This window comes from Hydra vulgaris, chromosome 12, assembly GCF_038396675.1.
Source record: "Hydra vulgaris chromosome 12, alternate assembly HydraT2T_AEP".
NCBI classification, from domain to species: Eukaryota; Metazoa; Cnidaria; class Hydrozoa; order Anthoathecata; family Hydridae; genus Hydra; species Hydra vulgaris.
Window position 1 is genome coordinate 33,497,501 of NC_088931.1, and position 16,951 is coordinate 33,514,451.

Below are 16,951 nucleotides of genomic sequence, written 5' to 3' on the forward strand. Positions count from 1 at the left end.
TAAATAATATAACTGTTCTTTGCAACAGTTATATTATTTTAACAAATAAATATTAAAAAAAATTGTTGATTGTTTTTATTTTTTACTAATGTAAAGCACAAAAAAATCAATAAAAAAATAAAATTATTGACTTGTGTTAGTTTTATTTTAACAAACTAGACGACTAAAAGGTTGCAACTTATATGAATCAGGAAAACAAAGAAGCAAATTCCAAAGAACTGATGCTCAAGTGAAAAAAATAGATATATAAGAATTTTTGGAGCAATTAGGAACAATAGCAGTAAAAGGATGAGACTTAATTGAGTGATGAGTAGCACAAAAATGAATTTTATTAGGTGGCACAAAAGATGCTAGCTTCTTAGAGCAGCACCTATTATAGTAAAAATTAATTGAATATCTGACAATGTTGAACTCTGACAATCTGATCTGGTTGATCTGGTTGTGATGTGACAATGGTTGAAGGTTGGCTACGAGAGCAGGTCCAACTATGTTTAAAATGCATTTTTGCACCTTGTCTAAAAAAGAAAAAGCATCATTCGAAGATTCATCATTGGAGATCTTCTCAAATGATGGATCTTTGAATTCTTCTTCAAGATCCACTTCAGATATGGCAACAGTATTCCATGCAAGGACGGATTTGAGTCTTATAGAGATAAAGAATAGAATCCGGAGTAAGAAAATGTTGAGCACAATAAATAGATGCAACCTTAGCGGATGCTAATTTTGCAATGGATTTGATATATGGTTTCCAAGAAAGATTGGAAGTAAAAATTAATCCTAGAAGATGAAGGGTGGATGACTCATTGAGTACATAACCGATAATAAATATAGGAAAATCTAGATTGTTGCGATATCGATTACCTGAAAAAAATTGAGCTTTATCTGAGCTAAAATTCACCAGCCATTGAGCTGAGTCCCATGCTGTAGCAGAAGTGAGATCCTTTTCAAATTCAAATGCCCTCTCCAAGCAATCAGAGAGTGTTTGCTTCTTATCAAGACAAAAATAAATGATAGTACCATCAGTGAACAATGCCACCTTAGATGTGAGAATTTCTGGGAGATTGGTAATGTAAATTAAAAAAAGTATAGGGCCAAAGATGGAGCCTTGAGGAACCCCTGAAGTTACAGGATATGAAGAAGAATGATGTCCATCAAGGACAACTTTTATACTACTATTGGTAAGATTCAATAATCTTAAATATGTTACCTGATATATGAGACCAGCATGCCAAACTTTATTAAATGGTATAGAAATGTAGAAAAATGCCTTTACTTCTCCACATCTATCAAATGCACGATAAAACCTATCAGTTATTACTATTAACAAATTAGTAGTAGAACGAGATCAAAATCCATATTGATGATCAGAGAGTAGGTTATTAGATTAAAGATAAGAGATTAAGTGTTTGTTAATTAAAGACTCAAAAATCTTGCTTATAATAGTAACAAGGCTAATGGGACTGAAGTTAGATGAGTCAGATTGTTCTCCAGATATTTTGAAAATAGGAATAACAAATGCCTCGTTCTAGCAGGATGGAAAACAAGACTCTGATAAGCACTTGCTAAATAGTTTTGAAAGTATTGATAACAGCTCCGGAGAACACTTCTGCAAGACTATAACAAGTATTTTGTTGTTAACTTTTGCACTTAAATATCAAGCAAACTGTTAACTTGTACACTTAATATCAAGTAAACTAATGACTTTAAATTAAGCAATTCTAATAAAACCTTTTTTGCTTAGTTTTGTGACAACTGATGCATGATATAAATCTCTATCTTCCATTAGAGCTATTGCATTTTTTAAAACAGCTTTGTATTGCTGCATCAAACATTTCTTAGCATTTTTTTATCAAGTGAACCTCTTGTTTTTACTTCTAACAATTTTGATTTAATGAGTTTAACTAATTTATTTCTTACTAGTGTAAAAACTTGCTTCTTACAGAACAATTCACTGTTAACCAGCAAACTGTTGACTTTCACACTTAAATATCAAGCAAACTGTCAACTTTTGCACTTAGATAACAAGTAAACTGTTGACTTGTACACTTAAATAGCAAACAAACTGTTGACTTGTACACTTAAATAGCAAACAAACTGTTGACTTGTACACTTAAATATCAAGCAAACTGTAGATTTGTACAATCAAACATCAAGCAAACTGTTGACTTTTACACTTTAATATTAAGCAAAATATGACTTGTACACTTAAATGTATCAAGTAAACTGTTGACTTGTACACTCAAAATCGATACTACTGCTCTAGAATTATATTTGCTAAACATACGTTTTATCATATGCTGACAGTTTTTTTAAATATCCAATACAAAGTTTACTATTACGAATTACTACAGTTGTTGTTTAATTTTTTAAACTCAGAAATGTTCAAACATCTGCTGATTTCACGATTGGTTACAATCAGTTTATTTATTTTAATTTATACATTCCAATTACTTGCTATTTAGTTTAAGATAATAAAGTTCTTTTACCCGTAAGTTTAACCATTTTTTAGCCATTTTTTTTTTACCCATACGTTTTTTATTGCAGGTTATTACTATTATAAGTTTAAAGTTAAACCAGATTTAAAACAAGAAGTTGGAAATTATAAGATTCTAGTGCTTGTATGCTATTGTATCATAAAAATGGTACTGCAGTGTTTTTATACTTTCATAAACATTACAAAAAATCTTGCAAATAAAGAACATTGCAAAAAAGCTTGCAAATAAAGAACATTGCAAAAAAGCTCGCAAAGGAAGAACACTACCAAAATGCTTTTAAGCAATAAACTTCACCTCAAAAGTATGCATGACAACCTACAATATTTCTAGATAAAAATGTGTTTTAATTAGAATAACTTGTTAAAAAAGTGACATAATAATATACTGTTAAAGTCAAAACAACAGCAAAAGAAGCTTGAGTTAACATAAAAAAATATGTTCGTTCAAGCTTTTTAATCTAATTTTATTACCAGTATATATGTGGTCTACTTTTTTGCTCACTAGGAGAAAGATGAGCAGCATCAAGTTGAAGCCATGTAATGAATGTGAATCCAGGCTGATGAGGCCACCTTGATATTGGAGGAATAGTTATAAACTAAAAATATTGAAAAAAAATTTAATGTAAAAAGATAAACAAGTAAAAGCATTACAAATGTAAAAAAACCCAAAATAATAAAATAAATACAACTTAGCAACAACAACATAAAAAAACATACTGCTCCAGGTTTTCCAGAAAAATTGAAATATATATCTGGGCCATGTTTCTCAGACATTTTGCAAAGAATTTCCAAGAGCTTCAATGAGTGCGGAGGCTGATAAAATTAAAAAATACTATTTTATACATTTACACATAAATGCAGATGTCTACAGATATTTTAAACAATTGATGCTTTTTGAACTATCTTTTGTATTATATAAATTTACTACTGTCTCTTTAACAATTTAAAGACTTATCAACTAATTTTCTTGAATGCTTATAAAAATAACATGATAAACAGAAATTATAGTTGTGTATGAGATAAATATTTAAAAAATATAAAAACAAAAATTTTAAAACTTAGTAGCAATATAATAATTGTGCTGAAAAAACTCTAATCAAGAGAATTAAAATAAATTAAAAAGAAAGCTTTTTATGAAACTTTAAATGATGACCTTGCTATGCTAATGATTATTAACAACTTTTCTTTTAAACTCTTTTTTTTCTTTTTAACTAGCATTCAATAATGTTATTAACAACTTTTACTTATTCCTACAATATTAATGTTTCTCTGTTAAAATAACTTGTCCAAGCTGGCATAGATTTAAATTATTTAATGAAGACTGGATTTATATGATTCTACCCATGAATTTTTGTTTCTGCCTCCTTGATTCTACTCATGGTTTTTTGCTTGTGCCTCCTTGGTGGTGGCTAAGCAACACATTCTGTTATATTCTGAGGGCACAGCCAAAAACTCATTTTAGTGGTCCTAAGGCTACTGATAGTAAAACTCTGTGGCAGCTCACAGAAAGGCTGGTTTTGTCAACAGCTGTAAAATGTCAGAGTATTAACAGTGCCATGTTGCACATGATGGTGTCCATGTTAGTGCAGTGCACGTAATAAGCATTTAGTTACAACTTTAAGTTGATTAGCAGGCAACTGTATAGGTTTCTCACAGTAGGATGGGTCGATACAGTCCTACTTATTATTCTACTTAAGGGTTGATTACAGTCCTATTTATAATGAGGTTTATATTTTTACTACAGTAAAAATATAAACACCATAACTAACATTAGGTTTTAACCTATCTATAACAAATATTTTTGAAGTAATCTCCCATCAATTGAACTACACTTATTAATAAAATTCACCAAACCTACTTTCTCTTTGTAAAACAAATTTAAATTCTGCAGTCTCATCTTTGGAACTCAGTGTTGATGGCTATAATCCTTAGATTTGCTAAGACTCTAATTATTACATGCTTGGCTCAATGTACACTTGTGTATAACTTCACCTCTTTGTAAAATCAGGATTGAACCCTCTTTTGAATCTCTAGAAAATCTGTCTAGATTTTGATGTACTTTTGTTTAGCACCACTCTGCTCCACCACTCTTTAAATTCTTTATTGCTCCTTTATCTTAAATCTATTTTAAATTATGATTCCAGAGAAACAGGCTAATCCATTGCAAGACATTTAATTTACTCGGACTTTCATTGCTAAATTTATTTGTCAGTTAAACTTTTCTTCAGCTTGTGGTCAGGACAAACCAGACCACAAGCTGAAGAAGAGTATAAGTGCTCCAAACCAACTTGCTTAATGTAAACCTGCATGAGTAAGTTTAAATTTTAATAATTTAATACAAATTAAAAACCTTCCTGAACCAAAACAGTAGATAAATGTAAAATTGACAAAAATTCTAAAATTCAGTCAGTAAAATCTCTACAATTCGGTAAGTAACTTCTTTTTTTTATAAAAATGATCAGTTCCCATATACAAAGGTTTAAGCCACAGTGGACCAGAGAGACCGCCAGGTTTTATGTCGTGTCAATTGAATCAAACCGTTTTTATTCAAGAGTATTTTTAGTTTATATGTAGAAAAAAGGGTTTTTGAAATTAAAATAAAGTGCTAAGGGCCAAAAATGGGCCAAAACAGGGTGTTAAGATAGTTTCCACCTACCCATTTTTTCAATTGATTATGATTGAAAATATTATACTGATTAGAAATCATATAAAAACATAGGTCTGAAAGTTACTAAAAAGTGGTCTTTTTTACATTAGAAGTTAAAAATATTTGAATTAAAATATAAAAAACCAACTTCTTTTTAAAAATTCCTTTTTGCGCCTTTAAAAATTTAACAGAAATGAAGTAACTATTTATGGTGTCTGAAAAAACTGGTTTTTATTATCATCAATTGCTGAAAAATATTTGAATAATTATTATACAGAAGAAATTTAGAAGCTGATATTTTTTAAATGATGAAAATAACACTAAATTATAAAAATATAAAATAAATGATAATTTTTATTTATAAACAAACGTTAACTAAAAATAACAAATTAGGCAACATTAAAAGTATAATTCTTTCGCATAGCAAATAAAATCCAGGGTGCGCGATTATATAAAGAATTTTATATAATCGCAAAAAAGATAGCTTAAAAAGGGTTTTATATGTGGATATTGTGCTTTTATATTTCTTTTCATAAATATATATATATATATATATATATATATATATATATATATATATATATATATATATATATATATATATATATATATATATATATATAATTTATTTTTTATTATCTTAAAGATACCTATAAATTTATATTTTATTATTTTTAGTATAATATCTTATATTGCAGATTATAAAAAATATAGCGTATCTAGTTCTTTTTTAACTTGTTTAAATGGAAAATATTGTTTTTCAACGAGATGCTGTATGCTGCTGTTGTTGGCAAATGTTTGGAGCCAGATCAAAGTCTTTAAGTAGTGTAAATTCAACTGTAGAAGAAATGATGAAGTTGTTTGTTTATTCAGGATATTCTCTGGATGTGTGCAGCTATCCTAATGTTATATGTTCTGGTTGTCAGAGAAATCTCTACCTACTAAAGGCTGGAAAACCTCATCGAGGTTTATGGGGAGAAAAGATTGCTAAAGTATGTAAATATTAAACAAAACAATAAATCTCTAAAATTGATATATATATATATATATATATATATATATATATATATATATATATATATATATATATATATATATATATATATGTATATATATATATATATATATATATATATATATATATATATATATATATATATATATATATATATATATATATATATATAAATATATATATATATTCATATATTTATATTTATATATATTTATATCATTAATTAATAGCTTTTAAATTTGATTTAAGATTGAATGGAGGATGATGACAAGAACAGCTTCATCTTCAATAATTCATACCAAAGAAGTTCCTAATATATTAAACTCAAATGTGTCTTCCAAATTATGTAGTAGATGTTTTTCAACTGTTGCACAAGGATATTTACACAACTGCTCTTCTTTATCTGCAGTAGAGAACCTGATCTTATTAGCATTAAGTCTAGGAAATTTGCAAGCAGAGCAAGTTGCGTCTGGTATAATAAAAGCAAAAATGAAGACTGACAAAATTGCAAATGGGGAACAATTTATTTTGTCTTCTGGCGGAAACCCATTGACGATTACAGTTGGATGTCCTGATAACAAAGCAAAGAGAAGGTACATATATAGACTGTTGAATACATATTTATCAAATGAGAAAATATTATTATTTTTTTCATTTATATCTAGGTCAGTAAAACAAGTATCTCTTCAGATGATTAAGGAACTTCAAATAGTGTTAGAACTTTCCCTGAATAAAACAGGGGTATTGATATCTACTCTTCGAAAAGGAATGGGAAGTAAGTCAGCAGTAGAAAACAACATTTTTGGAAAAATGAGTGACCTAGAAGAGTCTTTATCTCATTTTTATCAAGTAGAAAAGGTAGCACTAATATATTTTTTAGTATTAAAAATTAATTATATCGTTTAAAGTTTTTTTTTTACTTATTGTTATTTTTCAGGTCAACTTCCTTGATAGTACTGATGGTACTTCTATAAAAGACCTTGTTTTTGTTCAAAACACATCTAGTTTTATTCTAGATTTAATAAATCAACGTAGTCTTGATCCTCAATCAGCTTTTGTTCGTATTTCTATGGATGGAGGAGGTGGTTTCATGAAGGTCATTGTAAATGTTTTTGATGTTAATGAAAATACTACTTCAAATTTATACTTAAACAGTGGTGTACAACGCTGTCAAATCCTCTCCATAGTTGAAGATGTGCAAGAATCAAACTTCAATTTAAGAATAATTTTAGAGAAACTAAATTTACAAGATGTTAAGTTTTCAGCAGCTTTTGATTTGAAATGTGCTAATGCAGTTTTTGGAATTTCAAGCCATGCAGGAAAAAAAGCTTGTCTTTGGTGTGAAGGAGACTCAAGTGAAGTTTGTGGTAAACTGCGAACACTTGGAAGCCTTGACTATTGGTATCAAAGATACACGGTAGAAAATAGTTCAAGGAAATCCAATATGAAACATTTTATGAATGTGATATATCCAAGAATTCTCTACCTCGATGAAGATCCAGAAACACTAATCCAACATTTAGTACCTCCACCTGAATTACATATCCTGATAGGAATAGTAACTACACTGGGATGTTTATTAATGGATCTTTGGCCAGGATTTGATAATTTTTTGAAAAATAATGGTGTACTACAGAGAGGATATCAAGGTAGAGGTTGGGATGGGAATAATTCAAACCAGATACTAAAGTGTGTTGATGAGTTGGAAAAAGTTGTTTTGTATGAATATCCTGATCTTGTGCCAATTGTTCAGTGTTTAAAAGATTTTAAGGTTGTAAAAGATTCTTGTTTCGGTAGAACACTTGAGCTTGAGTATCAGCAGGCCATTCTAAAATTTAAGAACTCCTTTTTATCTGCTCAAGAAATTGCTGACATACTTGGGAAAAAACTTTCAATTAGTTGGAAAGTACATATACTCTTATGTCATGTGCAACCTTTTGTTGAATACCACAATTGTGGCTTGTCTAAGTTTGCTGAACAATGCGGAGAATCAATTCATTCAAAATTCAAACCAACATGGAACAGGTTCAAGCGAAAAGTTGCAAACAAAGAATATGGCGAAAGACTCCTCTCTTCTGTGATTGACTTTAACGGAAGAAGAGTTAGTTATGTTTAGTTGGTTTATGTTCCATATATCAGTAATATTTGTAAATATTATTCGTTTTATTGTTTTAAATTTTATTCAATTTATCTAAATAAATTAAAGAAAAAAGATTGATAAATAAAAAATAAACTAAAAAAGTAAAAGAGTTTTATATTTTTTATTAGATCCTGGGGGCACTGTATCTGACTAATGAAATATAATAATTTTAAAATAATTTTGCAAATATAAACTTCTAAACTAAATGCAGGGAGAAAAAAAAAATACAATTGAAAAAAAAAATCTTAAATGGGTTTGGGGCCCCTCAATCTTCCCTTTTGCTCCATTTGGGACCCTTAGCACTTGGTTTAGATTTTAAAAACAACTTTTTCTATTATTATAAAATAAATACTCTTAAATAAAAAAAGTTTTGTTTAATTGACACGACATAAAACCTGGCGGTCTCTCTGGTCCACTGTGAAGCTTATGTTTGCATTTGCAACATAAATAATTTTAAATAAAATAATTTAAATGAAATGATTTTTATAGATGTTCTTATCCAGTTGCTTGGCAACTTTATGTTGTATTAGTTCATATACACAAAAATTACAATAGTGTCTCTATGCAAATTCACACATACAAAATAGAGGGTACTTAGAAGATTAACAATTTAAAGCTTACCCATTTAAAATCTTCTGTTCTTTGTAAAGCTGAGAAAAAACATTTCAGTTCTTGAACAGTGATGCTATAGGTAGCTATATCTCCAATAAGATCAATAACATGGTCTAAAATTAAAAAGTAAAACTTGAACAGCTTCTCCATTAGTTCTTTAAAAAGATCTTTATATTGTGACCATCTTAAACTTCAACTCAACTACCTTAACTTTTAGTTATTCATAGTCGAGTCAATGAGCATCAATTAGCTTTTAAATTGACTCAATCACCCATGCAAAGCTGGGAAAACCATATTCTGAAATTTTTATTGATCAAAAAATATAAGAAAAAATAAGGAATTTACTAGAACAAAACAGCTTGATTTCATTTGATTTATTTAAAATGACAGAGCCAATGTACAAGTTGTGGCAAACTGTCCTTTGAAACTTATAAAAACAAAAAACATAGACTGAAAAACCTAAAATATTCTTTATTAAAATAAAACATGAACCTATAGAACTGTTTTATGGGTCATTTTAAGCTAAGTAGATTAATATTCTCTATTGAACTCGCCCTATGAGAAAACCATTTATTGTAAATAAAGATTATATCTAATGTGATTCTTGAGAAAACACTATTTAAATAGTAGTTTATTTTGCAAAAAATTTCCTTTTCAAGCAAAAAGGTTTTTTTGTATGGTTTTAAACAGCTTATATTTTTTGAACAAATTGATTTCAATTTTTTCAATTCAATTTTTTAAGATGGTAAGTATGCTATGGAAATTATTAGAAAAACAATCAATTTAGAATCTGATATTTAATTTTTTTTTCTACAGTGATGGACTAAAGTTGATACTTTTGTTTTCAAATTGAAATGGGTGGTTAGTCTTTGCACTTTTTAAAGACATTGGTTCAGTGTCTGGATGTCACTGAATTAGAATTAAATTCTACATAAGAAAAAATTATATATGGGTGGAAAACTCTATTTTATTTTTGTAGTTCAAAGATCATCCTAGTCACATTTTAAAAATCCAGAATATTGTCTGGATAAAATATCTGAAAAAAAAAAGAAATTTGTTTTCCCTTATTCTCTTTTTAACTTCACTTTTAGCTAAGTGTTTCTAATTTTTTTTGACACTTTTCATAATTTTTCTACAAGTGATGAGTGAAAAAGCTTAAAAAACAAATATATTACAAAGATATGTACCTCAACTTGCATGTATTGAAAATGTTTTGGATTTCTGGAAAAACTAAAAGTTGAAAAAAAAATCCGGAATTCCAGAAATATCCAGAATTCTGGAAATATCCAGAAAAAGATAATCCCTGATAGTTTCATAATTTTGGATGAAAAAAAATGTAAAACCACTGTAAATTATTTTTTAAAATGTGATAACACAAACTACGTGGCGCCTATGGTCAAACTATATGGTGTCTGGTGTAAAACTATTTGATGTCATAAAAATACTGCAGTAGATGTTTAACTTAACATTTGCTGAACCTATACCATGTAAAGCTTGAAAGACATAATATTTATAAGATATAAGGTTTGGAAGACATAATATACCAACCAACCAGTAAATAATATCTTAAACAGCTCACAAAAAAGTCATAAAAAGCTTATAAAAAATATCTCGTATACAAACAAAAAAACAAAAAAATTCTATTGTACAACAAGTTTTAGAAAGGAACTACTTTTAAAGAACATTGAACATTTAAAGAAAGCAGACAATGCCACAGCAGCTTTGGCAATTGGAGTTGCTGGTAGCATGAAAACTAATATACACTTTCAAAACACTTTTAAAGGTGTACTAAAGAGGATTGACTTCTCAAGAGACTAAGCCCAATTTTTAATTCCAATTTCAGATCAGGCTAGTTGTTGGTGTAGCCTGTTCAATATGATTGATAGACTAAATAACACAAGTAACAAACTGCAGCATTGAACTGTTATACTTATAAAACAATTTTTAACCTTTTTGTTTTCTAACAACCAGTAAAATTTGAATCTGTTTAAACCAATGTTTACTATGCTTTATTAACTATTGATTTATAAATTTTCATTCATGTCTCATTCATGTATTTAAAAATCAATGTAACAGCAAAGACAGTGGTATCAAAAAATATTAAGAAAAGAACAACTAATGAAGAAAAACTTACTTGCTTTGAAAAAAATTTGACGTTTCTCTAGCTGTTTATGTAGATATTAGATATGACTGCATGCTGACAGCAAGTAAAGCGAAATTTTATATTCCATGTTTGACCTCATACTGAAAAAGCATCAGCACATACATAGATTGACTAAATAGGTATAACAGGCAAGGAGTGCCTAACATCAACTAAGGGTTTGGGCTGGTGCAGCAATCTTTTTTTTATTATTCTTTGTTTGTTTTTTTTCTTTTTCAGAGAATGCTGCATAGAATAAAGTAACCAAATAAGGTTGACAAATGCATGTATACACTATAGTATGGGCTGAAAAGGCCACTACTATCAAGGAGACTATCTTATGTTTTTTTTAAATTGTGGTTACCTCTCTCGACTCTTTAATTTTAAAATACAAACCTTGACAAACTAAAGGTGCTCTATATAAAAAAATCACACTGGATTTAAAATTTCAATATTTTATCAACAACATGTTGTTTTTTTTAAACATCTTTTTGGATTGAGTTCTTTTTTTTATAATAAAAACTATAACAAAAATATTTTTATTTTTAAATATGTTTTTAAACCAAATTAATAAATTACCCTAACTAATAAAATAACTTTGCATCCAAAAACAAACAGATTAACACGGGTTCAGTACAATTTTAGAAATTAAAAATAAAATCTAAATGTCACAAACTATAAAAAAAAATTGAATTAAAAGACACTGCATCTTTACCTGCTACTTCTTCATTATCAAATGACGGTAAAGATTCAAGTAAAACAGGTATTAATCTAACTTTTGCACATGCCTGAAGATTTTTTATGCTTTTTTTCAACAATGATTGAAAGGTAGAAAGTGTGCATAGCTAAAAGAAAATAATATAACATATTCAAACGATTAACCTAATGTTCCAATAGAATTAGGGTCAGGATTAGAATTATTTTATATTAATTATTATAAAATTATTTGATATAAACATTATCTTAAACTTAAATATAAGTACAAAAAAAAGTGTAATAATAAAAAATAAAGAATAAATTAATTTAAACTAGTTTACTAAATTAGTTGCAATAAAGGAATAAGTTATTACAATTAATAGATAATCAAGAAGTTCAATCCTGCACTCAAGAACTTGGAAACCACAAACAACTTGAGAAATAGAATTTTTAAAACAATAAATAAAACAGTACTCCTCATCAACAAAAAATCAAAGAAATCTCTGTCATTTATTAAATTACTATTATTGGGAAAAATATCCAATTCAACTTAAAAAAGACAGAATTCAATTACAAAAAGATATTGTTGTTTGGTAACTGTTAAATGAGTATTTACCTCACTTAAAAATTCAAAATTTTTTTCTTCTAAAAATCCTATTTCTCTAGAGTCTTAACCATTTATGGTCTACAAATTAAGGATGTAACTTCTTTTATATAAAACTACAAGCTTTCTACAAGATATCTCAAGATTGGGATATCTAAACATAACAAGGGAAAAAATGTCTCATATCTATAAAACATCTTTGTACAAATGAAAATTGTTACATGCAATTAAATGGTATGTGTTTTAGATTTAGCATCTAATAAGTTAATGAGATAAACTAAAAGAAACAGATAAACAATTTCTGTTTAGCTATTACTTTCTATATATATTGCCTATATTTTTAACTTGTTCTTTGGTTACCTCCTACTTGTTCTTTAGCATGACTTAAATTAAAATTTGAGCTAATTAAGTTAATTTTTAAGATTTTATTATTTTTTTAAGATTTTATTATATTTTACATTTATATTATTAATAGCTTGTACATAGATATTTAAATTTTGTATATGTTTTATACAGCATTTTTGCGATATTGGGAATTTAGGTGTTTTTACTCACCTCTATAGGTATTTAAACAAACTTTAAATATTTAACTATAACTAAAGATGATTAATGGTGTTCAAAACTTGTTTTATATAAGACTTAAGGGGTAAACAGATTCTATCTGTTGACCAGCCTCGCACCCCTTCTCATTTATTAGGCTGGCGCAGATGTATTTTTAATACATTGTTTCCAGTTTAGGATGTTGAATGCTGAATTTTCTAGACTCAATGCATGGGTTTTGCTTGTGTCTCTGTTTTAATGACTTGGCAACTCATTCTATTATTTCCTAATGAGGGTACAGCTCTAAAACTCAGTTTTATGGTTCTGAGGCCGGCTAGTAGTCAGGTTTCCCGAACTCTGTGATAGCTCTCAGAGAGGCTGATTCCATCAACAGCTGAAAAATATCAAAGTATTAACAGTGCTATGTTGCCCATGGATGGTGTCCCTGTTTGTACTTTTGGAATGCATTGCGGAGGCCACATTTGGAGCCCTTTGTTACGGCTTAGGGTTTATTAGTACTAATGAGGCAATTGCTTGGGCCATTAGACAGTGTTCTGAGTACTATCTATGCTTTGAGTCAAGTTCTTCAATCTAATTTAAAAATGAATAAAGTACCAAAAACTATAAAACACAAAAAACCATTATCATCACTAAGTTCTCTAATATTCGTGGTCTTCGAAGTAACTTTTCTTCTGTTGAGTCTTTTCTCTTGCAAAGTTCACCAGACCTACTTGCTCTTTGTGAGACTAATTTGAGTTCAGCTGTCTCATCTTGTGATCTTAGTGTTAATGGTTATCTTCCTCTAATTCGTAAAGACTCCAATAGTCACATGCTTGGCCTGGGCATTTACATTCGTAAGAATTCACCCATTTGTCGTGAAACTAGGTTTGAATCCACAGACTATTCTTTCATGTGCTTTTGTATAGCACCACTTCACTCTATTGCCTTTGTCTTTGTTCTATATCGTTCTCCTTTATCTCAAGACTGCACTCTTTTTGATGTTATTTCTGATCATATTGACCAAGCCCTCTCTCTTTATTCATCAGCTAATATAGTTGTTGTCGGTGACTTTAATGCTCACCACTCTGAATGATTTGGCTCTAGTGTCAGTGATTCTGCAGGCATTAAAGCCCACAACTTTTGCCTTTCTCAATCCCTAACTCAAATAATCAACTTTCCAACTCGCTTTCCAGACAACCCGAATCATTTACCTTCTCTACTCGACTTATGTCTTGTTTCTGATCCTAGTCAGTGCTCAGTTTCAACACATTCACCCTTAGGTTCTTCTGATCACAGTTTGATCTCTCTAAAACTAATATCTCATTCTTCTTCATCACCTGAATCCCCCTATTATCATACCTCTTACAACTATCTTAAAGCTGACTGGGATTCTTTCTGTGATTTTTTTCGTGATGGCCCTTGGGTAGAAATCTTTCGTCTTCCTGTCGACAAATGTGCTTCTTACATAATTTCGTGGATTCAGGCTGGTATGGAATCTTTTGTTCCCTCTCAACAATTTCAGGTCTCACTCTCCTCCATGGTTTTCCTCACACTGTGCTGCTGCGATTGCCAATCGAAACCGTTACTTCCATATCTATCAGCAAAACAATTCTTCAGAAAACAGGTGTCTGTTTATTACTGCTAGAAACCATCGTAAAAAGGTTTTGTCTAAAGCCAAAGCTCGCTATTCTCAGGTCATAAAATCTCGTATCTCATCTCAAAAATTAGGCTCTCGTGACTTCTGGAGAATCATTAATAGTACTAATAATAAGGGCAAATCTTTAATTCCACCTCTCTTGTATGGTTCAGACTTTGTCACCTCACCTAAAGACAAAGCTGAATTATTTGCTAAAAACTTTTTATCAATATCATCTCTTGATTCCACTAGTTCTACCTGATATTGCTAACAAACAGGTTGATCCATTGCTTGACATTCGTATCACTCCAGCTTCTGTATCTAAAGTGATTTCCTACCTAGACTCTTCTACAGCTTGTGGCCCAGACAACATACCTGTTATTGTCTTGCAGAAGTGTTCTCCGGAGCTGTCGTCTATACTCTCAAAACTATTCAACAAGTGCTTATCAGAGTCTTGTTTTCCAGCCTGCTGGAAAGCGGAATCTGTTATCCCTATCTTCAAAAAATCTGGAGAGCAATCTGATTTGTCTAACTACTGTCTCATTAGTCTTCTTCCTATCATAAGCAAGGTTTTTGAATCTTTAATTAACAAACACTTAATTTCTTATCTTGAATCTAATAACTTACTTTCTAACCATCAATATGGATTTTGATCTTCTCGTTCTACAGCTGATTTGCTAACAGTAATAAACGATAGGTTTTATAGTGCATTAGATAAAGGTAGAGAGGTTAAGGCCATCACTCTTGATATTTTAAAAGCTTTCGATAAAGTTTGGATGCTGGTCTTTTCTATAAGCCTTCTTCTTATGGTGTATCTGGCAACATCTTTAAGACTATTGAATCCTTCCTTTCTAATCGTAGTATAAAAGTTGTTCTCGATGGACACCACTCTTCTTCTTATTCTGTAACTTCAGGGGTTCCTCAAGGTTTTACTCTTGGCTCTATACTCTTTTTAATTTACATTAACAATCTTCCAGATATTCTCACATCTAAGGTGGGATTGTTTGGTGATGATACTACCATTTATTCTTGTCGTGATAAGAAACCAACACTCTCTGATTGCTTGGAGAGGGCATTTGAGCTTGAAAATGATCTCTCTTCTGCTACAGCATGGGGCTCACAGTGGGTGGTGAACTTCAATACAGATAAAACTCAATTTTTTTCAGCCAATGGCTATTGCAATAATCTAGATATTGCTATATTTATGAACGGTGATGTACTCGATGAGTCATCTACTCTTCATCTTCTAGGATTAACTCTTACTACCAATCTTTCTTGGAAACCATATATCCAATCAGTTGCAAAAATTAGTATCTGCTAAGGTTGGAGCTCTTTATCGAGCTTGACACTTTCTTACTTTGGATTCTATTCTCTATCTCTATAAATCTCAAATCTGACCTTGTATGGAATACTGTTGCCATATCTGGGACAGATCTTCTAATGATACCCTTTCTCTTTTAGACAAGGTGTAAAAATGCATTGTAAACATATTTGGACCTGCTCTTGCAGCCAACCTCCAATCATTATCACATCGTCATAATGTTGCTCTTCTTTCTCTTTTCTACAAATACTATAATGAGCACTGCTCTAAAGAGCTAGCATCTATTGTGCCATCTACTAAAATTCATTCTCGTGTTACTTGTCAGTCAATTAAGTCTCATACTTTTTCTGTGACTGTTCCTATGTGCCCCAAAAACGCTTATTTGTCTAGTTTATTTCCTCGAACATCAGTTCTTTGGAATTCACTTCCTTCATTTTGCTTTTCTGATTCATATAATTTGCAATCCTTTAAGTCATCCTTTAATCGTTATCTTGCTCTACAATTTTCTTCTTTTCTCTTCCAGTAACTTCAACTTTCTCTCTAACGGAATTTGATGAAGCAGTACTTAAAAAACAAACCCATCAAGTGGGGATTCAAATTTTGGTTTTGGTGCTGTTCAGACACTGGTTATTTGTATGAAAAAAGAGTCTGTTCATTTTGGATTAGGTGAAAGTTTCATTTTAAACTTGACTTCTAGATTGAATGGGTCAAATATTACTATTTTTGCTGACAACTTTTATACTTCACCAACATTGGTCAAAATCCTACTGGATCTAGGGCTTTATTTTGTGGGTGCTGTTAGAGGTAATAGAAAGTTCATGCCTAAGTTCACTGTAAGTATTATAGTTACCAGTTTATTTATGTGCATATAATTTTAGTTTATATATGTCCTAAGCAATTTACATTTGGTGTTATTTTATATTATTTTGCAGGCAGACAAAGAAATGAAGAGAGGTGATAGCCAATGTGCATTTGGCAACAATGTTGTCGCATGCAAATTGATGGACAACAGATAAGCCTACACTTTTTTTGTGTAAATAAACATAAAAGCTACATCTTTTTTTACTACAGGAGGGAAACCTAGCTAGCATATACCTGAGCATTGT

General features: G+C 29.9%; 2 protein-coding genes across 2 annotated transcripts in view; one reads left to right on the forward strand and one right to left on the reverse strand.

The window, feature by feature from the left end:
- The window catches only part of LOC100210284 (neurobeachin), a 104,288-nt gene that overhangs the window by 72,384 nt on the left and 14,953 nt on the right, over positions 1-16,951 (reverse strand). Inside the window, exons 3-6 of the mRNA XM_065812996.1 lie at positions 11,764-11,893; positions 8,918-9,021; positions 3,212-3,307; positions 2,966-3,090 (exon numbers count right to left, since the gene is read on the reverse strand). Coding sequence (XP_065669068.1) covers positions 2,966-3,090; positions 3,212-3,307; positions 8,918-9,021; positions 11,764-11,893 — 455 coding nt within the window. The remainder of the gene's footprint in view (positions 1-2,965; positions 3,091-3,211; positions 3,308-8,917; positions 9,022-11,763; positions 11,894-16,951) is intronic.
- On the forward strand, positions 5,824-8,349 carry LOC136088671 (uncharacterized). The gene is made up of 4 exons (XM_065812998.1): positions 5,824-6,133; positions 6,406-6,749; positions 6,822-7,014; positions 7,094-8,349. The coding sequence occupies exons 1-4, from the start codon at positions 5,885-5,887 to the stop codon at positions 8,270-8,272; spliced, it is 1,965 nt and encodes a 654-aa protein (XP_065669070.1). The 5' UTR covers positions 5,824-5,884; the 3' UTR covers positions 8,273-8,349.